Source organism: Falco rusticolus, chromosome 6 (assembly GCF_015220075.1).
Source record: "Falco rusticolus isolate bFalRus1 chromosome 6, bFalRus1.pri, whole genome shotgun sequence".
Classification (NCBI taxonomy): domain Eukaryota; kingdom Metazoa; phylum Chordata; class Aves; order Falconiformes; family Falconidae; genus Falco; species Falco rusticolus.
In genome coordinates, this window is record NC_051192.1 from 47,302,624 (window position 1) to 47,326,181 (window position 23,558).

Consider the following 23,558-nt stretch of genomic DNA (forward strand, 5'->3'; position numbering starts at 1 on the left):
TTTTGACAAAGCCACATTACTCTTTAAAATGAGGAAATTATGAAGCTTAGAATTGTGTATAACATCAGAACTAGGTTTGATAATGTAGATCTGAGTACACTGTGTTCGAGTTTAAGTCAGTTTATACTGATTCCAGGTGGGGATGGGTTATGATTATGCAGGTTATTAGCTGAATTTTTGACATTTAGATTTCGATTATGCTGGCTTATGGAACTGGATTGATTTTTACAACAGAATGTCATTATAGTGCTTACAGTGACATCAAGAACAGAACTTCAGCTTGATCTTCCTCTACAGAAGCTCATTAGAGATTCACATAAGAAGACAACCAACACGTGCTATTGCCATGGAAACAAGATGGAATATTATGAAGCAGTATAGCCCATATTCCAAAATAGAGAGGACAATGTCAGAGCAATTTTAGCACAAGACTGACAGACTCTTTATTTGCAACCTGTATGGGTCAAAGCAGAACTTAGCTCCTGGTCCTCAAAATAAAAAACACCAGTGCAGTTTTAGGACTCTGGTTTCAATTCCTCCTTTTCAAGTGTGACAACTCAAGCCAGTTATTTTCGGTTTCATTGTATGGGAGCAAGGAGGCCGAATGGAGGCAGAGACATCACAGCAGGTGTGTAGGTGTGACGATTTACAAAGAACAGACATCACAGAATGGATAGAGGAGTGAGTCAAGTTCACGCCAGGCAGAGAGGTACTGATAAAACAGAAGTGAGCAAAACCAGCAGAAGCTGAACATCTGATACATCATGGAGATGCAGAGGAAAGGCTAGTTTCAAATGCAAAGGCTAGCCGGTACCAGCAGCCAGAATGCAAAGGATAAAATTTCTTGTGATTTGCATTAAATAGGTAAGTCTCATAGTTTCTTATGTTGCCTAGAAGATGAAATGCTTTTGGACACCCTGGACATGTTGTATGTATACAATATATACAAAGTCAAACTTCCCAAGGTTCTGCTTGTGACTAGATACACAGAAAACTCTTCTAAGCCATTTAAAACAGCTCTGTCTGGTCTAGAGAGAGTTTTTCACCATTGTAAACACTTTGACCATTGTCTCCAAGTACAGAGTGCTAGCTAATGAGTATGAATGCACATAGTTTTTTGTGTTTGATGACAATACAAAAAAAATATAGGAATTCTATGCTAATGGAAGCAAGAGCTTAGAGGAAATGTTTCACCCTTTATCTAGAAAGCCTGTGATTGTCACTTCATTCCCACACTGGTTCTGCCTTTAAGAAACATTTTTAAATTCCAGCTGAAGGTCTAGGAACCAAGGATCTATTGTAATCACTTTGAGCAGAGCCACCATGGGCAAAACATAGCTTAAGGAAAAATAACAATAATTGGGTTTTAAGGAGTAGTCAACAAGCCTTGGAAGGGTAGACCATGAGTTCGCCACTACAGAGAGTTACTTTAAGTTTCAAAAGCAAGAGAATGATGAAAGGGAAAAATATTACAGTACACAGAAAGCTTGTGAGTGCCTGCTGAACCAGTCTTTGGGAAGCCTTCCAATGCCTGCATATGAAAAGTGTTGTATACCACTATCTAATTATTATAAGCTCCATAAATCATCATCCACTTAAGGAGCTCATGTTTCTGCCAAGTTAAATGACTTCAGAACTGGTAGATAACATTCACTGTTTCAACTCCGATTCACTCTTGACTAGATCTGTTTTGATTCGAAAAAAAGGGCAAAAGACACTGTCAGTTTGGGAGAAGAATCTGAACGGAATATGGATTTTTATTGCAAAATTTTATTCCAGTAAAACATACAAGCTTTAATAGTAGTGAGTACCTTTATAGAGTGAGAATCAAAATACCAAATACTTTTTAAATAAAGAAGAATACTAGATCAGTTTTTTCACTAGCATCAGGCAAAGAGATAAAATGTGAGAGAGCTGACACAAAATACTGGAAAATAACAAACGTTCTTTGCCATCTTTGCATATAAACTTTCTTTCCCAAACTGTTAAGTACAACTCAGTAAGTGCTAGCAATTACTTTTTTTTCCCTAAACCTTTTCTGGGTCTTTTTTCGTGTGCATCTAGGCTTTTCTTCTCTTGCTTTGCTTGCAGCACTGGTTCATGAGCTTCCGACTCTTCTTGTTTTCTGCGCTCAGCCTCTAGCAGCTTCCTTCTGTATGCTTCCCGAATGCTGTGAATTCTGCCTCGTGTTTCATCTAAGGACGCCTAGCCAAAACCAAACCCCCCAACACATGAACCTTGATTTCATCACAAGCAACTGCACCCTTCCTGTTATGTTTTACTTTGTCACTCTGTAAGTACAGGGAGGACATCTCTCCTTTTCTTTTTACAGGTATTTTTATTTATTTGTCACAGTGACACAGCTATATGTCAGTCTCTTCACCATAAAGAAGGAGAGAAAGTTAACGAAAGTCCTTTTTAAATTGCTGGCATAATAAGCTAATTGAGTGAAAGGAGGATAGGCAACAGGCTAGTTACCCATCTGGGTCTAGTCCCTCTTCAGTTCCTGGCTTGCTTTTTTGTCTTAAACAGGTCTCTTGAAATCTAGTTTTCAGAAATTCAAAATGCCTTAGGAGCTTTAATCTTTTAAGAGACTAAAGGAGCCTAAATCACACAAGACCTTCAACAAGACTTAGGGCAAACTGGACTTGGACACTTCTGAAAACTTTTTCTTTTACATTTCCATCCTGGAAAATGGGGATACCTTTACACGGTCCTCTGTGGTCAGCAGATGAAAAAACTGTAAAAGTGCTAACCAGCACAGTATGCGTGTTCACAAGTAACTCTCATTTTATATTCACACTGTGAAACACTTTAATGGACATTCTTTCTAGAAAGACCTGAGGATCTTAATAAAAATTTGCCCTTCTAATGTATGGTATGTTAGGCATCCAAAATCCTAGCAACATCTGGTTGGACACCTGGACATGCATTCTTGTTAGGATCAATCAGTCACTGGTAGAGAGCTATAGCACCCTGTAGACTTGTAGTTAAGTAATATAAATTGGCTGTCTGGAAAGTTAAGAAGATGTTTTCAAGTGATTTCTGTAAATAGGTTGGTTTGATGTAAAATTATGTATACTGTCTCTTAACCAGTTTTAAGAGCTCTGAATAGTTGCCAGCTGATTGCTTGGGGCTATTTTATCACTGCTGTGTAACAAAGCATTTTGTTGTTCCTGTTGACACTCAAGGGTTAAGCCAATTTTGTGAAGATATTTATACCAATTTTATGTGCAATGCTGAGTTAATCCTAACAATGGATCCTACACTAATGCTACCAAATCTATGATTTATAGACATGATTTTTTAATGGATTAATAATACCAATTTTTTGTTTGCTGGTGTCATGTATATTCCAGGAAAACCTTCTCTACCTTTGCAGTAAGGCACATTAGGAGCAACTTGCCCTCCTATGTAAATTATCTTGTTCTTTATTACTTTCCAAAAAGCCATGTACCTGTACAATTTATAACCAAAAAAAACCCCAAACCAGAGATGCTTTATCTAATATGCATCTGATCATATATGTCAAATGCTTAATTTATTCTCACTTATAACTATCCTTTATGGTAATATTCTTAAAAGTTTTTTGCAAAGAGCTAGGTCAAGAAAAGACTAAGACCATCATATTAAGGATGTTCTACAGTACTATTTTCTTTTCCTAGAACCTTTAGTTTTAACCTTTGCCCAAAAGAAATTTCAAGCTTTTTCACTGTTTCTAATTATTGATAGTGAATACAAAAGTCTTGAGAATGGTTGATCAAGATATTCATACTAGTAGCGCATATCACAGTAATAGTTACCAGAAAGTAATCTTGAAAACTTACCTGCAGATTCTCATACATTTCAAGTATATCTTGCTTCAATAAAGCTCTGGCATTTTGTTCTTTTTCTCTTTGTTTGAAAGCCAACTCTCGAAGTTCCCTAAAATGATTGATTTTTTCTGCTTTACGTATCTCTTGCTGTTGAATGATAGACTCATTTCTTAGCACAGACTCAGGCATGGTTTTTCTGAAGGAAATACAAAGATATTTTTCTCATTTCAAATATAACTTTGGGGATGTATATTTTACGTTACACTTATAGTCATACATTTGGCATATATACTTCAATGTCACCATTGTATGTTTAGATAAGGTTAAGGAGTCACTTTTCCTCTGCTTATATATATCACCAATAAGTAAGTACATTCCTAAGGCCAGGTCTTCTCATACTTGAATGTCTATTTAAAAAAATATTTGTAAAATCATGCCTATCTTTGAACATATGAAAAACTCATAGATGTGACACTTATTTTTAATTTGCAAGAAGTATTTCCAGAAGTTTTTGGTATTTTAATTCAGCATTGGGACAAATGTTGGGTTTTTTGGTTTGTTGGGTTTTTTTTTTTCCTGTTGGCATAATGGAAACCAAGTGTATAATATATTTTTATAATTTGACTTAAATGACTAGTGTATAAGTCAATGAGTTGGAGGCAAATGAAATGCCTGTGGAAGATATTTTTCCATATTTTCTATTGTTTTAATGTTATTCACTTCAATATAACACCAGTTTCCTTTTCAATATAAAATTAAATTTGAGGATTTTTTTTCAGCATGTTCTAAGGTCTTACTGAAAATCAATTTGCTGTATAAATGCCACATTGAATACAAATGGATTTAAGCACGAACTGGGTTCTAGCTGCAGCACAGCAAACATGCAGATGCATGTATATTAGCTAGGTAAGTTCATATTAGCACATGTAATAAAGAATATAGTTCTTTTGAATAAAGAAATAATATAATTATTTCAGCTAATAACTATTATTATGAACTGAACTGCATTTTTAAAATATATTATTTGAATCTAGCATCACATCCTGACAAACTTGATATGTGCTTCTTTCAAGATGACCACTGAAATGGTCATCTTTGCCTGCACATGCATTTTCTTCAAGTTTTTACATCACATACTCATTACTTGCAGTGCAGTGACTCGGCATCTTTGATATGTTATGATTAGGAAAGGACGTAAATTATAACTGAATGTAGGAAAACACAGATTTTAAAAAACATCCATACCAGGAAAATCAAAGCTGAAAACTGTATCTTGATCTACCTCTACACTTTTGCGTTCACTACTCAGTGATTTTGTGTACACAACATAAAGGACAGGTAAAACATGGCTGAGGATTTTCACGGCAACTTCTAACAAGCATGTGACAGAATAGTAGCTTACTTCAGTGGCATGTGAAGGATAAAGCCTAAATTCACACCTACTATACTGCATCCAATTACAGATAGGATACAAATGCATAAAAATTATATTGCATTTACTGATTTCTGTATATGAAAATCCTTAGCTAGTTGTTCATTTTGGTGTTTCACTGGGACTTAAGTTTTCCTGCTGTTTACCTCATATAAGGACTAAGGTCTATAGGCTCCCATTTTTTTTGCTGCTTTTGTAAGCTTGAGTCAGTAGCTTCTTGTGATGCTTTCTTTCCTGCGGTAAAAGAATCTACAACAGAACAAATTAAACCAGTTATGCAGTTTTGTTAGGAGGTTCCATCTAAATTCTTGCATAGTTTTTTCTTCTTTTGGCTTAGCAGAGTACATTATTAAGTGAGAGTATGGGTTGGAAAGGATATAATATTTCTGCCTTTTTATTTCCAACACTCATGATAGAATCAAAAATGCTGCAAAAACCCACGCATGCTAGACTGAAATTAATATATGTATTTTAGCTAAATCCACAATACTCAAGAAGGTTTGTAAATCTAAGCAAGAATGTTCAATTTAAATTGCCTAAAGAATATAAGAACAACCTCTAAGCAGCAAGGAATCACATTCTTTTATTAAAAATAAATCTACCAAAATATGATTGTTCAGTCCTGGCTGTAGTTAAAAAAAAATTAATGATGTGCACTTTTGGGCAAAGATTTACTTTGGGAAGTACTGGTCTGTAGAAGAAAGGTCCCATGACAACTTAAAATTCTCATTCAGAAGTCTTGAATTTTTTTAATCACATGTATAGTAACCATATTATGCTTTAATGTACCATTCAATATAATGATGTATCTGATATTAAGCACGCCACTATGCTGAGCTGCCTTGTGATTATTCCAATGCTTCCTTCTTTTGGTTCACCTGGATGGGCTAAAAATCCCTGTAAAATTTTATGAGATTTAACATTGACTGGGGTAGTTTGTTTCCATAAATCCTCTCTTATTACTCTACTTATAGTACCAATCAATTAAAACATTTAAAAAATGTTACTTGAATTTTCTCACTGGAAATAGTAGTTTTCTGAGCATTAAAAAAAATGTACTGTCTCTATATTTTCTGTCTATACATAGACAAATATACCAGCCTTCTCTGTTGGTCTAGAAGGGTGTCATGGATTTTGGAAGTGCCTTAGACACTGCCCATCAGGAAAGTTTTCTCCAGAACATAAAAATTCTCATTAAGATACTGAACGTTACAGAAATGGTCAAGCACATTATTGCCTATTGCTGCAGTCTATGGAACTGAACCATAACAACTTAAAGTCATTAGGGTGTCACCTCTGTACTTCATGAGACTTTGTATTAGACTCCAAATGCTTAGTTTAGAACAAAGCTCTTGGCAGACAACCATTACTTTTGAAATCCCAAGCCAGTAACTTAGAGAAAATAATATTTTTTCAAGTTCCTTTGGAATGCAAGAAATAACTAATGACGTCTTTGTCTAAAGCATAAGGTGAGGACTACTTCTGCTTTAAGTTCTGAAACATTCCTGGGAGGATTACTCACCTGACTGGAAAAATACTAATCTTAACAAGTTATGTACTGATCACAGATTCTACTTCCATGCAGATGAGCCATGACCAGATGTTGTCACAATCAGATGGGTATTTTACTTCCCTTTCTGTGATGGCCTGGTCTCAGCAGTATTTGCAGAAGAAAAAACCCAACAAACAGCCTTACATCCTTGCACTCAGTTCAAATTTTCAGGAGTCCAGTAATTGCCAGGGAATACAAATGAAGAATACATAGAAGTTGTAACCCTAAATAAAATTAGACAATACTTATGGAAGCTGCCAGGAAGCTGATGCTACTCAGTATGCAGTTTTTGACAGCTTACTTCCAGAGCACTGTCCACGAACAGTTTCCATGAACATTAACATAAAGAAAATGTGTATTAGAAGTATTACTGTCTGTCTTACATGTTATTTCAGCTGCTAAACAATTTTTAAAAATTTCAACACTAATGACCTCTGGTAACTAACTTGGAGTAGAGGGACTATTTTCCACTGAACTTCCAAAAAATTCAGGTTAATTCAGGGTTAGAATTCTACTACAGAAGGACTGCCTGCAGTTTGCTTAAGGGTAACTTGGCAGCCTCCAAGAGCCACGAGGCTGTATCTGTGTCTGAAAACAGAGCAATGCAACAACTAAAACTAGAGCAGATAGAGACCAAGCACGACACCTTTTGGTGCATTTGGGCACCTTTATCAGGGCTGCTCTATCCATTTACTACTAGTATTTAATGCAGAAGTCTTTTCTAAGATGCTGATGATGAAGCAAAGACACGCTTGACAAAGTTACGCCCTTACCTCTTTCTCCTGAAGTAGGTGTTAAAGTGGCAGTCTCAGTCCCAGCTACGGGCTCCTCTGAGTATCTGTCAGCATACTTATTAATAAACCGCATGCGTTCCTGAAAAGCCTAGAGATCAAAGTTTTAATCCAGGTAAGAAAACTTCTACTGTATACTTTAAATGCCAAAGAATTTTTAAAAGTAGGAATCTATAAGTAGTCAATAAGACAGTAAATCTTCAAATCCAGTGCATGTGAGAGACGATGTTATTTTATATTACTGGTGAGTGTATTTCCCTGGTTTGATCTATGAAACTGCACCTCTAACAAAAGGAATACCATTAGTGAGACATTGGGGAGAAAAAAAGATAAACACAAAAGGACCACATTTCATGTCAGAGTCATATTCAAGCCAGCTCTCCAACAGATATTTTTTTTCTGAAATAATATCAACGTTAAACATCCAATTTTTCTAGGAATATTTTGGAACCATTATTTGTTTAGTTTTAATGTGCTGTGTAGAGGAGAACTAAATTAGCATCAGTACTTACAGTTAATCTTTAATTTCTATCAAGTGTGTCTTGAGTATATGAGTAAGAACCCCTAAGTAAACCTTTTTGAGATGGTCGTTCACTAAAATAAAATGTAGGCAGTACACTTTGAATGGTTTCACTCCGCTCGATGCATACTGGCTATATTTAGTACATATCCCAGATGAGAAAACAGTGCTGTCAATAACAAACCTAATGCCAGAGTGCAGTGTGTAACTCTGCCTGGGGCTGGAATCAGAAAAGATGCTAGGGTTCCTTCCCATTGAATCAGTCCCAAGATGTCACACTAAAGATCATCATGCAATGAAACGCTGGAAAATCACTTATCTCTGGGCAGTATAAAATTATCTTTGGATTTGAAAATAGAAACAAACAACCGAAAACCTGAAAAGCAAGGTTCCCTCATAGCTGAATGTATGGTCAGAATACGTACAGCTACTGCACCTCCTTAGGGAAATACTGCTTCCTCCTAGGAGCTTCTATAGCATGGTGATTTAAATTTCCTTCTGAGAAAGGGGAGCTATGGGTGCAAACACTTTCAAGTGCAATTACCTTTGATGACAAAACCTGGCATCACCACTTCTGCCTGTCCTTTCAGAAGGTGACTTTGGCTCACTGGGCTTTCTCTTAAGGGCTCATTGCCAGAATGAACAAAGCCAAAGTTCAGGCTGGAGCCAGGCACCTAATTCCTAGAGTCAAAGGGCATGTGACCCCTGGAACAGGCAGGCATTGGGGCAGGGTGACCAGGAAGAAAGGAGAAAGGAAAATTCCTTAGTCTGCATAGCAGAACCCCAATTTAGACCTTCTTTTTTTAGCATATCACATGCAGTTGCTGCAATTTGCTTAACGATAGCTGTTTTAGGAAAATGTCACAGACCTAAAGGGCTTTTAAAATGGAAACCTTTAGTTGTAATTTAGTTGATTTTCTGATGGAAAAAGGCAACAGTGATAGAACCAGCATGCTAAAGAGACTCTACACATCAAAGGGGATGCATTTCCAGCTCATCTTTAGGAGGCTGTACTTGCACTTTCAGTCTCAGCACAGCCAATTAAAGCTGCAGAGTAATGTATCTCTTCTTAAATCAGAATTTAATAAAGTAGTGTCAGGAAAAAATTTGGGGTTTGGATACACTGAAGAGAACTGAGAAGATCTGAAAGTGTAACTGGGAAGAGCCATGTCTGAGGTTCATTTCTGAAAGGTACTACAAAAAAGGCAAAATGCTTCTGAGCTTGGGTTTCTCTCAATGGCCAGTGGTGGTGGTGGTGGTGACTGGGACTGACTGTACAGGCAAGTTTAAAGACTGCATTTTGTTCTTTTATTTTCCTTTTTTTGGTAACGATGCTTCCAATTCTCAATCAGCAGTGTAACTTTTTGCTTTGCTAGAAAGAACCTGTATTATTTTTCCATCTTAAGCATACGTCATGTCAAAAGAGCCCAGCTGCAGCTGATATCTGAATTAGTTGCTTCTCCAGAACAGTGAATTCATACAGCACAGTAGGTACAGGCTCGTGGGTAACCTGCAACCCAGAAGGAATTAGGGGATCCTGGCTGCAGGGGACAATTTGAGTGATGATATGGCCAGGTGCCAGTTCTTCAAGAGAAATCTTTTTGTCATGTTTGTAACAGTTTATTTCTCACTAGAATCTGTTCATGCTAAACATTAAACTTGTCACAAGTAGCAGTTCTGCAATTGTGTGGAGGTAGTGGGCTTGCTAAGGAGAAACTTTGTTTTGTAAAGCAGAATCTCAGTGATCTAGAGAAGTCTAAAGTTGATGATCTGGAATGCTGTCCAGAATTCATGCGCATAATCACTTTTGATTCTTGAAGCTGTGTTAAGATTTCCTGTCTTCCACATTGTGGTGAGGACAACCATGTGAAGTCAGGTCCCTGTTGTGGCAACTGCTCTACCATAACAGCAGCTCCTGGAACTTGTGAAGAAACATTACGGCAAAGATTGCGCTCCGGTATTACCTTGATAGCTCTTCCTGGCTCTGCAGACTCCCATGCTTGTTTCATAGCTTTGATCTCATCTGCTCGCTGGGTGTCTTTCTTCACCTCCAGAACATCTGCCTGCCTCTGTTCACTAACTAGACGTAAAGTCCAGTATGGTTTGTTTGAAGCGGCTTGCTGAAAGTGAAGTATTATAAAGACAATGTATTCACTGGTCTACATTTACTACCACTATTTAGGATGAAGTTATGTTTCTGTATCTTGATAATTTTCCCGACTGATACACATTATACATTCATACACACTGACATGGCATTACTACACAAACAGTGGCTGCCAAAGGAAAGGAAATTACTTTGCAACATCTAAAGCTCTTTGAGTTTTTATTTTTACATGCTTCTGCCAACTCCCATACAGCATGCTCCACACTCCCAGTTCTTCTGAACAGTCTGTCTGAACAAGAGTATTTTGTAGCGATTTTTCATGCAGTTGTCTTACCTCCCTGCCAAGCTTTTTTCTTTTCTTTCCCTCCTTCCCCTTCCTTTCTTCCACAAGCTTTTCTACTAGAAGTCTTATTGTATTCAATTAGGCTTTTTGTATAGAAATACATCTTGCTCTGTCTTATGAGGCATCAGGTTTTTTCCAGTTACTTCCCAAACTCTATACATACTTATCCAGAACTGTAGGGTACAACTAGTGCCTGAAATGTATGAGACTATTCTGCTGTCTGAGCAATGAATGAGACATTGTGCTGTATATACTTCTGAAAACCATACTATCTACAGAATCTTTAAGAACAAGATTTAGAAGTAGAGATAGGAGTTCAGCTTTTATTTGAGACTGAAGGTGGGCATCTTATCTGCAAGCAGTCCCACCTCAAAACTCGCATCTATTTTAGTGGCAGACCAAAGAACTCCCAAGAACCATCACCTCAGCATGCCTAGCGTACCCAGTCATTGGAGCTCAAGGCAGAAATCTGACACAGCCTGAAGCTTCACTGCATTTCTATGGCCAATAATCTCAACTGCAGCCACTCAGACTGCTCTGAAAGAAGGGTTAAAGCACTGTTCCAGAACTCTGTATAATTAGGTGTGGATACGAATCATAAGGAAGTTTGCTCTGCAGCAGGTTTAGTCAACAAAACAATTCAGTAGAGATTTCTTTATTAAAAACTCTATGCAGATGCCCACCCCTTGAACTACCTGCCATGAGGCAGCAAAATTCCCAGCAAAAGTAATACCATTAAATGAGGAGCTGCCAGTTTCTTCTTTGTCTTCCATTAATCTGTTCACAATCAATAGAGTTAATTATTCCTTTTAAGGCATACAGGCTGGCAGTAGCCTTTCTGTCAGCCACAGAACACTCAGATTATCGCACCACAGATGAGAAGAATTTGCAAGCAGGTACCAGTTTTTCTGCCATCGTACGTCTGCAAGTTAATGACAACTGTGACATATGAGACAGGAACTGACTGCTGCAGAAAGACCTATTGCATGTCCCTGGGAACTCATGAAAACCACTACCATGAGGGAATAATGGGATGTGAATATGGCAAATTCATGGAGTTTATTAAACCTTCAGCAGAGACAGAAGGTTTAATACAGTAGTTGCTTTACAGATAAACACGAAAGGAGCACATTGCATCTCTAAATACAGGATGCCTGTCTTTTACATGTGTCATTCAGTCTCTCTCAGTGTAAAGCTAAGAAGGTGGCAAAGCAGGCCATAGAGAAATGCAAAGGATACAGTAAAAGAGCTATTAATACTGATCTGCAGACCTGAAACAAACCCAATTTTTGGCTTTGTTCTCACCTGAGATTCAGGTGGAGATGCAAGATGTAGAAATGATCCTCTTTCTTTACTGGACCTCTCTTTTTCTGTCTTCTCAGATGCTTTATCTTTTGATTTTCTGGTTGGTTTAGGAATACTTGCAGACTTTTTTCCTTCAAAATAATTGGGCATTAGAGGAAAGCTATGCTCCGTATGCTTTTCCCCATATGCTATTCAGATGTAGTTATGATGTGTGATGAATTAGAGGATACCATTGTCATCCATTAATTTATTTCCCCATATAAAAGCCAGGTGGAATAACAGCACAAAACAGCCATACAGAGACACAAAGAAGAGTCAGTTAATTAGTGGACACTTTCAAGTACTACACTAATATTTATTGGTGGACCAAGAAAGAATATGGCAACAAAACAACTTTTAAAAACAGATTTATAAGGTGGACAGGCTTATCTGTCCTAAATAGCACTCTACCCTGGGCTTAACTGTGAGTTTGCCATGGTCCCTACACATCAAGTCACTGCACTGTTGCCTTGTGTATGGGTCAGTCCAAAGACTGCAAGGTACAGAATCACTGCCTGAGTCTTACTTCTCTTATATAGGCTCATACAATCTCTGTCAGTGTTATGCACCAGGCAGGTGAGAAGCTCAAAGCAGGTGAAGCCAATGTTCTCAGTGTCTCATATCCTTGTAAGCCTGAAAGTGTAAAGTGCAGAAGGGAAGATACACCCCATCAAAAATTCAAGGAAGTTAAGGCAAATAAAAATATCTGATATTTGCTGCATATTTAAGATCATTAAAAATTATCATTCAGAACTACCTAAGAACATTTTGGATTTGTTATTTTATCAGCACATACATACGCTATATGTCTGAATTAAAGATACTGAGAATTGACATTTGCAACACTTATTCTGCACTGTCTTAGTTGGTAGGAGCTGTTATGAAGACCATGCATGTCATATTCTCATTAGAATAAATTAATAAATAAAGCCTGTAATAGCATATAGCATTAATAGCATAAGGAATATGTCAACTGAAACAACTTGGAAAGGACCCACAACACTATGAGAAAGATTAAAGATGTGACTCTGAAATCTCTGTTTCTCTGTACTTAAAACATAAAAACAATTATTGAAAACCTAGATTTAGTCAGTACAATAAAACAGAGGATTTATCTTCGAAAAAAGAGGAAATGAGTGTTTTATAATGTGACAATAATAATAAGATACCTTTCACTCAATGCTATTCTTTTCTAATTTCTTTCCACTGATGACAATCACTGTGCTGCATGATTAATGAGCTTTGGATCAGATCTGCAATGTCATGGTTGAGGATATATGGATATATAAAATTGTAAATATTAAATATATAGAAACATATTTATAGCCAAGCATTGGAACAGGCTGCCCAGGGAAGTGGTTGAGTCACTATCCCTGGAGGCATTTGAAAGATGTGTAGATGTGGTGCATAGGGACATGGTTTAGTGGTGGACTTGAGAGTCCTGGGTTAACGGTTGGACTCAAAGATCTTAAAGATCTTTTCCAACCTAAATGATTCTATGATTCTAACCACACATACAAATACATATTATAAGATATATATGTGTAATACATCATACATTATAGATGTGTTTATGATTAAGTTCTATTTATTATTCTTATGTCCTCATGCTACTTAAAGAATGGACAACAGCACCAAAGTGCTAAGCTTAAATTGATTCAATGCTACCAAAGTATACATTAAAGAATGAAAGCAAAAATTAAAGTGGTCTCCACAAATATTGAAGATACTAAAACAGCTCCAGAGGAAATGCAAATATAAAATAAATAGTGATGACATTATTTGAAGTTATAATATCATTACCTAAATGGCTTTCCATTTAATTTCACATTATCATAACATATTAGCACCATGAATCAGGCTGGTGTACATGCATTATTCAGTGAATTACTAATTTTTAAATATTAATTATTTATTGTTTATACAAACACTCAGGAGACACTCAGTGTCTTTAGCTAAATTATATCAGACAAAGACTTCTATGTCATGAAATACCACCAGCTTTGTCTGGCTTCTATAAATATTGTACAGCTCAGAATTTTAACATTTTGATGCTCTGGACTTACTGCATACACTGAGAAGTTAATACATAACAAACAAGCGTATGAAACAAGGTGAGGCATTTTGCTTTAACTCCAGATAAGAAGGCTTAGGGCAGGATTCAGTTGAGCTCGCTTAGCTCATGGTATGGCAGTGCTGCCCGGGTTCCCCCAGCCCTCTTCCCTCCCTCAGCAGGGCAGGCAGTCTCCCTGGTTTTGGGATCATTCTCCAGATATTCCTTGGAGGGAGCATGGCTGCAGTTTGGCACTATAGCATGCAGCCCACTGTCTGTACGGGGGATGTGAGCAGTTCCTTGGGGCTTTTCCAAGGACAAAGTCAGGCAAATGCTTTGTATGGGATATGATAAGAAGAAAGGCAGGGAGATGATACAGAAAGCTCACAGCTTATGCATCAATCATCACAAACTCTCAGTGGCAGTTATTGTATGTGTGTGGCACCGAGAAAAGCTTGGGCATCACACCAATTGACAGTGATGACAAACAGCTGACAGCAACTCTTAAAATTAGATTCTCTACCACTTTGCAATTATTTCCGCCAAGATTCATTTAGTCTAATGCCAGAAGGGACCATAGTGATCATCCAGTCAGATGTCCTATCTATGACACCCTAAATAATTACCCTAAGTGATTCCTATCTGAAACTCATAACTCCAGATTGAGATACAATTCTATTTTTTAGGTAAGATAGACAGCTACTCCTGATTTATGAAATTAAAATTACAGAACATGTATCTTATTCATAGGTAAAATACAAAGGAGTCCTTTAAAGTTTTCTTTGAGAAGTTGCTATGCTCCCACTGTCCAAAACAGGCTCTGAGCATTTAGTGGGATTACTCAGTAGTTGGCAGAAATGACTGTTACTTGCCCCATGACAGGCTTTCAGGTTTGGTTAGGAAATGACCAAGAAGTTCAGACGTTGCCTTTTGCTGTCTCTGACTGGACACTCAGAAAGATTCTCAACAGAAAGCAACATGACAAATCTTTCCGAAGCTGGGCTCATCCAGATGCTGAAGTAGCAGTAAAAAGACACCAGGATAGAACCAAACCACCAATATGGTGGCAGGAGTAGGGTGGGGGTAGAGCATGGCTTAGGGGTCTACAGGTCTTTAAACCCTAGCACCATCATATATCCTCAGTGACCTATTTTTTCACTGAACACCAGGCAAATGATTAATCACTACAGAAAGGCAAGGTGGGAAAGATATAACGAGAGGAGGAACTGAACATCCTGTTAAACTCCTTGTGAAATGCTGTGCTTCGCATGAAGAGAAAAAAATAGGAATATCCAAAGGATCATTGCCTCTCCTGCCTTTTCAAACCGACCTCTACTGCCTGGGTTGGGCACCCTACCTCCCACTGTTCTCCCAGTTGGATAGACAGCCTTCTCTTAGCAGCAGCTAACACTCTTGGTCAACTTAAGGCACTATACAAAATACATGCTGCAGGCAGCATTCAGTGCACTGGTGATTCAACTCTGGGTTGTGACAGTTGCACAACAAAACTGATCTTACTACAGGAAAAGTAAAACCAAAGAACTCAAAAAGACAGTAGCTGAAAACCATATGTAGAAAACAAATCTTAAAATAATTTTGTATGCACAGCCAAGCAACTTAAAATGGTATCAGCAGTTGCAAGACTGCCTGCTATTTTCCCCCTTTTTATACAAGAATTATTATCCAGACCTTATATTTTTTTACTATTTTTCCACTGAAGTCTTGCCCCATTAACAGTTCCCAATGGAAGGGGAAAAAGGAAAAAGAAGAGAGAAAAGAATGAAGACTGTATAAATAATGAACTATCTGGCACTTTCTAATTTCTGCATACTTGGGTTTTCCTGGTTAATGCCATTTTAATGTTTTGTGTGTGCAATGTGCTCTTTAATAAAACATTTATTGAGATTTCATATATAATAAATATGATTAAATATTAGTAATGAAAAAAAATTTTGCTAACACAGTCCTTTTTACAAGTACTGCCAAACTGTAGTATTAGGGAAGAAAATTCTCCAGTTTACAGATGCTATGATAATTTTGTATTTTGTATTTGCTGTTTGTTATTATTTTTTTTCTGCAAAAATGTTCTTAAAATTACTTATAATATTGGTGAATAAGGAGAGTATAGTAGTATGGGTTTTCATTTAAAGGCAGACTAGTTTAAAAGACTTTAGTAAATGCTAATCCAAAGCCAAAATATGCTTTTGCCATGATAAATTAGCTTTAATACAAAACTAACTCCAGATGGCACTGTTGTCTTACATGAAGAAGTGATACCTGAAAAGGTGAAAATTTGTGGCAGGAATTTTCCACCTGGCTTGCTGCAGCTTTCTTGAAAATCACATGGTGAGAGGATGCCTTGATTACATACCAACACTGCTATTACATGAATTGTGTGTTTGACAACTGCTGCTGCCAGCTTCAAATGGTAAAGCTCAGCTTTTAAATTGCTTTAAGACTAGTTCACAATCAAAAAAAGATTCACAGATTAAATGTTTTTCCCAAAATACTTAACTATAGTAAGAATTCCAGATAAATATTGCTGTTAATAGGCATACATAAAATAAATGCCAATTAGTAAATATCATAAGTGTTGGTGTTTAAACTTTATGATATATTTTGTTTTTAAACTGGGCAATCTGTTGGTATCCTTGTATAAACAGAAACACCCAGTTAATATGAACTGTGAAATGTATTTGGGTTACTTTGAAAGTCAGCAATTGTGAGAGGACACAAAAAACACCATATTTAAAAAGAATCCTAAGAGCAAAGTCCTCATTATCCTTGACTGCAGCTCGAATATGGTTGACTGCAAATGAGCTGAAGCATCAGTCAGGGTGGAGAAGGGGAGCTATGAACTGGAATACTGCTACCTTGAATGAAGCATGAGAATATTGCTGATGTTGACAAGCTTCAGTAATAACAGCTGAGAACTAGTGAAGAAACTCAGAGATCAAGTGACCCCCTTTGACCTTCAGTTTTACAGACTATGGTATAGCACGACTGGTGTGTTAAGTGTAAGCTGTTACTACACAGCTGACTCAGGAGGGTAAGGCAATGTCACAGGATGTCTGTTGTAAGAAGCAGTCTATCAGTAAAGGGAAAAGGAGGGGAATAAACGGAGTCACCTAGGAAGAAACGATGATTTTGTAAAGAATGCAACAAACTAAAAGCAGGTGAAATCCGGACTAAAAAAGCTGTGTACAGGCCTGTAAGGCTACATGAGATAGCTCTTGAAATATTACTGAAATTGGATAGGGACTATAGTAAATCAACAAGATACGTCTTCGTAAAAGTTCTGTAACACTAGCTGAGAAACGACTGCAAAAATCTCAAATGTTACACTCATCTTAAAAATAAGAAATGAAAAAATATATGTCAGCAATTACTGCTGCTGAATCTGAATAAAGTCTAAGGTATCAGAATTTTTTTTAAAAAATACGACCAGACATTTAAAAAGAAATATGTAACCAAAGTAAGAAGTGAGAAATACCACTAATAAATAAAGATCAACTCTTCCTAAGAAAATGTAAGGGTATTAGCAAGTGTGTATATATATATATATATATATATATATATATATATATATGAAGAAGGATAATGCAAATGATTTAACCTTAGCTCATATTTTAAAAATTGAGTTCTAGAACTTTTATATTAATTATATGGGAAATGTGAATTGTGGTGGTGGAATGAATGGTGGAAAGTAATATTTTAGGCTCTGTAGAAATCTAGGGGTGAGAGCACAGGGGAGTCAGTTGAATGTGTGTGCGCATGTGTGTGTGTGTGATGATCTGCACCAGCAGCTGGAGTAAGGCTGCAGCCTCAGGAGCTCATGTGAGATCCAGGGGCCAGCAACTGGGTAGACTAGGTGTCTAACTCCAGCTGCTGGAAGGAACCACCCTAGATATATAGTCTCTCTAAAGGACTTCCAGTCTGAGTGCTCTGAGCATTTGTCTGTGATCTGTGTAGCTGGCAATGAATGTATGTATATACGTAGTGTGTGTGTGTCCTGTGTGCGTGTTCCTGCTGGGGCTGTATCTTCAGCCTTGCCTCTCTTGGGCTGCTGGATCCAGCATGATAAATTTTCCTCTAACATAATTAAGATCTAAATCGTTCTGTGTCAGCCCCAGGGACAAAAGGAGAAGCAAGATGAGACATTTATCTAATTTCTAAGGATACTGACTAGTATTCTAACTGCTTTTAATATGTGTTGGGGTTTATTTCTGTCCCTTAACAAGAAATGCTAAGAGAATATGGAGAAAAAAAAGAAAAACTGCTGTAATTTCTCTGTCCCCATTCCGTCTTGAATACACAGCTTATCCTTGGGACCTTTCCTAGTCTGGCCTCCTGCCTAAATTCTCCTAGCAGTACAGAAGTAATACATATCCAATAAGAGGCCTTTCCCCCCCCTCTTGTCAGTGCATTTTCTTAAATTACCAGCACACGTTTCTCTAGTTTCAGTAGAAACTTCTATGTTTGGATGTACTTTGTCTGGGCACTGTGCCTTTATGTTATACTCCATCGGTCTCTGACTGTAGAAGCAGTTATACTACAGCTGTTCCAGATCCCTACCTAAAGCTAAGCCCTATGAAGCTCAGGTGAGTTTTGTAAAGTATTCTCTGACTTCTCTGTAATTTAGGAACTAAAGGTATACAGTCATGCAATCAAATCTCATTTCTATGAACAACACAACAAAGAGCTTTTTTGCTCAATTATTGCACTCAAGCCATGAATAAAAGAGAAAAATGTCATATGGTCTTGGCTTGTAGCAATGTCACCCTTTTTTAAAATCAAATGATGCATTTGACTGAATACACACTTAGATTGACGTACCTTTGATATAATTTTTCTCCATTTCTTTCAGTTCCTGAACAAACAGAGACTGACTCTCAGTAAGTGGCCAACTATTATACAACACCAATGCTTGTATGATATACTTGTGAGACTGTGAAAGAAAATGCAGTATGTTAACATGCTGAAGGCTTAACAATTATAGTAACCGTTCAAAAGTCCTGTAGGTTAGTAAACTGCCAGCTATTGAACTCAGCAAACAAAACACATTGTTAAATTTACAAGCTTACACCATTAAAGTATTCACAAGAAGCTTTAAAAATTAGCATTAATTCCACAGATTTTATTTTCATTTCTGTGAAATGAAACAATTACTCATGTGTTTATCAAGTAAAACTAAATTGGGATATACAACAAGGACCTACATTCCTGTAAGATTTCCATGTAACTTTCCTATGTATGTCCTGTACTAAAACAAAGACTTTTGTCTTTGAATTTAAGACCTACTAAAGGGCTTTGAGCCCTAATAAAAGTACTCAATAATGTCTTAATTTGAGGTAGAGGTGACAGGGTCCATGGGTTATTTGAAACATTTTCTACGCTGAACAGGAAATTACTCTCTTTAAAAATGGTTTTCCAAGTTCTAAAGCCAGTTCCATATCAAAGGAACAACTGTGGAATTTATTTCTCAATAACCTTTTTTTTCTCTTTCTTTGAATATTTTGTTGCAATTTAAATCCGTTATCAGGAAAAATCACAGTACAGAAACACTTGGAGACAGAGAATCAAGAATTATTTTAGAAAAGAAATGTTATTTTTCTAAGACAAATAATACTAGGTGAAGTCAAGAAAAATCCACATTTTTGACATCTGTCTCCGAGAAACTCTGCTCAAGTAGCAGCTAGTGTGTGTGTTACTAAAGCTTTCACCTGACTGGCAACAGGTCTATTAAAACTGTTAGAGGTGGCCTTCTCTTACATCATATTTCAAAGAAAACTCACATTGAAGCGTCAGAAGTTTAATTTCATTACTAGTTGGTTTTGGCCCTTAGCTGAAAATTATACTTGAATTGGACCTGGCAAATGAAGAATATCTAAAGACTGAATATACCTTCATTTGAAAACCAAAATGACTCCTCCTTACTTATTCATATACATACATGATCCTTTCTCCATAGCTTCATTCAGAAGCTATCAACAACCTTAATTTTGGATTCCTTGTTCTTCCTTCAGAATATTAGTTTTCCACATGTACTAAAAGAATTACCAGTACCCCTTCATCGTTTAGGGTGTGGGGTTTTTTTTTTTTTGGTTTGGGTTTTTGTTTTGTTTTCCCAAACCCCAATGACTTGGAATCTCTTACTTGTTGTGGACTTACATCATTACTCTGAAAGTTTTCCAAGAGGCAAGATTCATCTTTTAATATAGATGGACCTTCCTGTACAAGTCCTGGCTTGAAAGGAGTTTTGGTGTCCTTTGAAGATGAAATATGACCTCTTTTTTTTGATCCTCCAGTTTCCGATTCCTTCTTCATTCTACTTCGAATAATCTGGGTTTTGCTTGCTGCAAGATGATAAAAAAAAGTCAGTGTTAATTTCCAGAAATTCTATGAATTATTGTCATGGGGTAAACAGATGCCCCCAGAAATTGAGAAAGAATTACTATAGTCAATTTTCTCATGCTGTATTATGATCACAAGGTTCTAATTAAAATTATGCTTATTCCAAATAATATCCTGCTTTCACTCTACATGCAAATCACAAATCTCTTCAAAGTAAATGAAAAATTTGAAAGACTATATATATATAACTGTGGCTGTTTATAAAGCATATAATTTTTCCCCCCAAAACCTACACTTCTTTCCTACACTAACCACCCCAGCATGATCCTACTTACATGATACAAACAGCCTCGTACTCTGTATGGTGGGGTGTCTGTGTAGCTAATCTAATTTAATAAATTTGGTATACCTGCAGAAGGGAGGGAGAGGTGCGTTGGCCACAGTTCTGGCAACTCCCACCCTTCCAGAAGCCTCTTCTGTCAGTCTGACACAAAGATCACAGCTGATTGAGGTTTAGGAAAAGGCAGTCTTGAAAGGAGCTATAGAACTATTTGCGGTCTATCATTTATAAAGTTATATCATTGTCCCCTAAGGAAGGTATTACTGTGGAAAAACTGTGAAACCATGTATGTGCTAAGGAAGGGCTGTCACAGAAGCATTAATCCAGAAAATAAACTTGCGTTCATTTCTAATGATAGATTCACTGAAATCTATGATATTACATTGCCTGAACATCTGCAGAAAGATAATTCTGAAAGGGAGTATCTTGTAGAAAACTGACTAAGGAAAAAATAACACCTCTGGGGAAGCAGCTTCACCTGTGTTACACTAACAACAGCTGGACCATCAACTGGGAAAGGGACATCTTTTTGACTTCACTGAGGACAGAAGGCTTTACTCTTCCCAAGGTTTATTGTAGAAACAAAGGATGATACTGTATTGTTGCAACACTTCAAAAGAAAAACGTACAGGGTTTTATGTGTGTTGACAAAACATCCAGGTGAGTTCTCAGGAGCTGACAGGACTATTAGATCAGATTCAGCAAAAATTACTGGTGGTGTGTCAGTGTATAAGCGCCAAATAAAAGGTTAAGTGTGCCACTAGATACTCAAAGGGAATCAGGAGCTATTATCACTTATGGAAGTCAAAGGCCACAGATTACTTGCTATCACATCTTTCCTCTGCATAAGGCAGTGCTTCCTTTTTCCTAAGAAAATCAGTAGAAGTCAGGAAATTAAAACAAGACCTTGCAGAGATGCTTTCTTCAAGATGTCTCAAATTCCTAATCATAAGCTATGAGTTGCTCTTTTGCATGACATTCAGGATCTGTAGTACCCGAGCTATCCCTCTTGCTGGCCCTGTGGTAAGGAGGTCTGTGAGAGAAACGTGAAGGAAGACAACAACACTTGGTTTCTTCTAACCCATTTTTTAAGAGTGATGCAACTCCACAGGTGTTTTTTTGTACAAGATATGCCTAAGCAAGCCTGTGTCTGCAGAGTACTTCCTCACTCAAATACAGCCTGCTGAGCTTTCCAGGGATTAGTCAGCTTCCCATGCGGTGGAGGTGAGAGGAGACGTAACTCGCAGTGGTTAGATTATCAAATCTTTCATCAGAGGGAACCAAAATCATGAAGCTTTCACTCAACGGAAGTACATATGGATGAAGAAGAAACATTATCCAGACCAGAATCTAACATGTTCTTTTACATCTGTGTGAAAAACCTCCTGCAAAAAACCAATTTAGATTCTAAATGGAAGAATAACTATCAAGGTAGGTGGGTTTCAAGGGAGGCTGTATTCCTTAGGCTATCATTATCTTTCATGAACGCCTCAAAATCCTCTTTTTTCTTTCCTAAACCCGAAGAGCTTAAGTATTGAAAAATTCTATAGTGGTTTGCCCAGAGGATGATCCTGACATGAAGATACCTCAGCTCAGAATCTGGTGGAATCTGGTCCATAAAGCTCATTCTGCTTTCCTTGCTGGAAAGATTACTTGGAAGTTCCCCAAAATGCCTACACACCCAAAAAAACAGTTCTAGCAATTGTCACCAGGTGGTGCTGTGACACCAAATTTGTTTTCTTGCTACATGCATCTATATTCAGCCCTGGCTTTCCTAAGCAAAGCTCTGGCTAGAAGGAGCTCCTGCCTACCTTGGTTCCAGGTTCAAACAAATATCCGAAGCATCAAAGATTGATATTCTGAGACTGGAATGTATCAGGCTTATACTATGGAAAATAAAAGGATTATGAGCGTTCGCTTGCCCATCTGTGCTTATCAGGACTGCTGTGCTTGTATCAACAAAATGAGTTGTGCTTGCAACGTGTCAATATGCAAGTCCTTTACTGGCAAGTGAATGTTCATTTGATACATCTCAGAAGCGGTAAATATAATCAAAATCAATTGGTTTAATGTAGTTTTTGAGCTATAACATACATTTATAAAACAGCTGTGACTGGAGATGAATTAACAGTTTGTGGGTGCGAAAAGGGGACAATGTTTTATTGGTTTTGCACAATAACATCACTTAATAGTACTTCTGGCAATACACTAATCAATTCTATGTTAGGCAGAATGTGTGATTCTGAATAGGTCTCAAATGTGAGGACTGTCTTGCTTAATGAACAAGTTTGGTGCTGGTGGTATAGCAGTGGTTTCTGATTATTCTTACTCTGTGAAAACACACTTTTTTAAAGAATAAACAGATACTGACAGTAGGAATGTCGTTGTACTGAGTATCCATTGTACAAACTCCCACCTGAACTTGGCATTAGTATTTATGGAGGTTTCTACATTGTTACTGTACAGCTATAATTTCCTAACACTTTTGACAATAGCAGAAAAACATGCTTTGACAATTCCATAAATTGCACCTACAAACTCTCAGCAGGGTGGGTAATATAATACTGTCATACTGCTTACGCTCAGTACATTTCATAATCTTTTCACTTAGCGTGAATGCTCTGAAAAATTTGGAACACATACAAAATGTTGTATTTTTGATATACAGCATGCATATATATAGGAAAAGAACTTCAATGTTAAGGCCACTTGGCCTAGTATTGTAAAAATAACAGTAATAGTGAAAAAACCCAATAAATAGTGACAGCTTCAGAGTCATTCCTTCCAAACGACAGCTCTCTATGCAAGCATATACACTTAAATGACATCAGAATATTCATTTCACCTTCAAATACAGTCTAAAATCAACACTTTTTAATAGGCTCTAGTGCTGAATAGGAACCTGAC

The 23,558-nt window shown here is 37.2% G+C and overlaps 1 protein-coding gene across 1 annotated transcript in view; it reads right to left on the bottom strand.

Moving 5' to 3' along the window:
- Positions 1 to 1,753: 1,753 nt before the first annotated feature.
- Positions 1,754 to 23,558, bottom strand: part of ADGB (androglobin) — a 118,218-nt gene continuing 96,413 nt past the window's right edge. Inside the window, exons 28-35 of the mRNA XM_037393047.1 lie at positions 20,129 to 20,313; positions 18,794 to 18,905; positions 11,866 to 11,996; positions 10,075 to 10,230; positions 7,573 to 7,681; positions 5,394 to 5,496; positions 3,828 to 4,011; positions 1,754 to 2,205 (exon numbers count right to left, since the gene is read on the bottom strand). Of these exons, the coding sequence (XP_037248944.1) occupies positions 2,014 to 2,205; positions 3,828 to 4,011; positions 5,394 to 5,496; positions 7,573 to 7,681; positions 10,075 to 10,230; positions 11,866 to 11,996; positions 18,794 to 18,905; positions 20,129 to 20,313 (1,172 nt within the window). The 3' untranslated portion in view covers positions 1,754 to 2,013. The remainder of the gene's footprint in view (positions 2,206 to 3,827; positions 4,012 to 5,393; positions 5,497 to 7,572; positions 7,682 to 10,074; positions 10,231 to 11,865; positions 11,997 to 18,793; positions 18,906 to 20,128; positions 20,314 to 23,558) is intronic.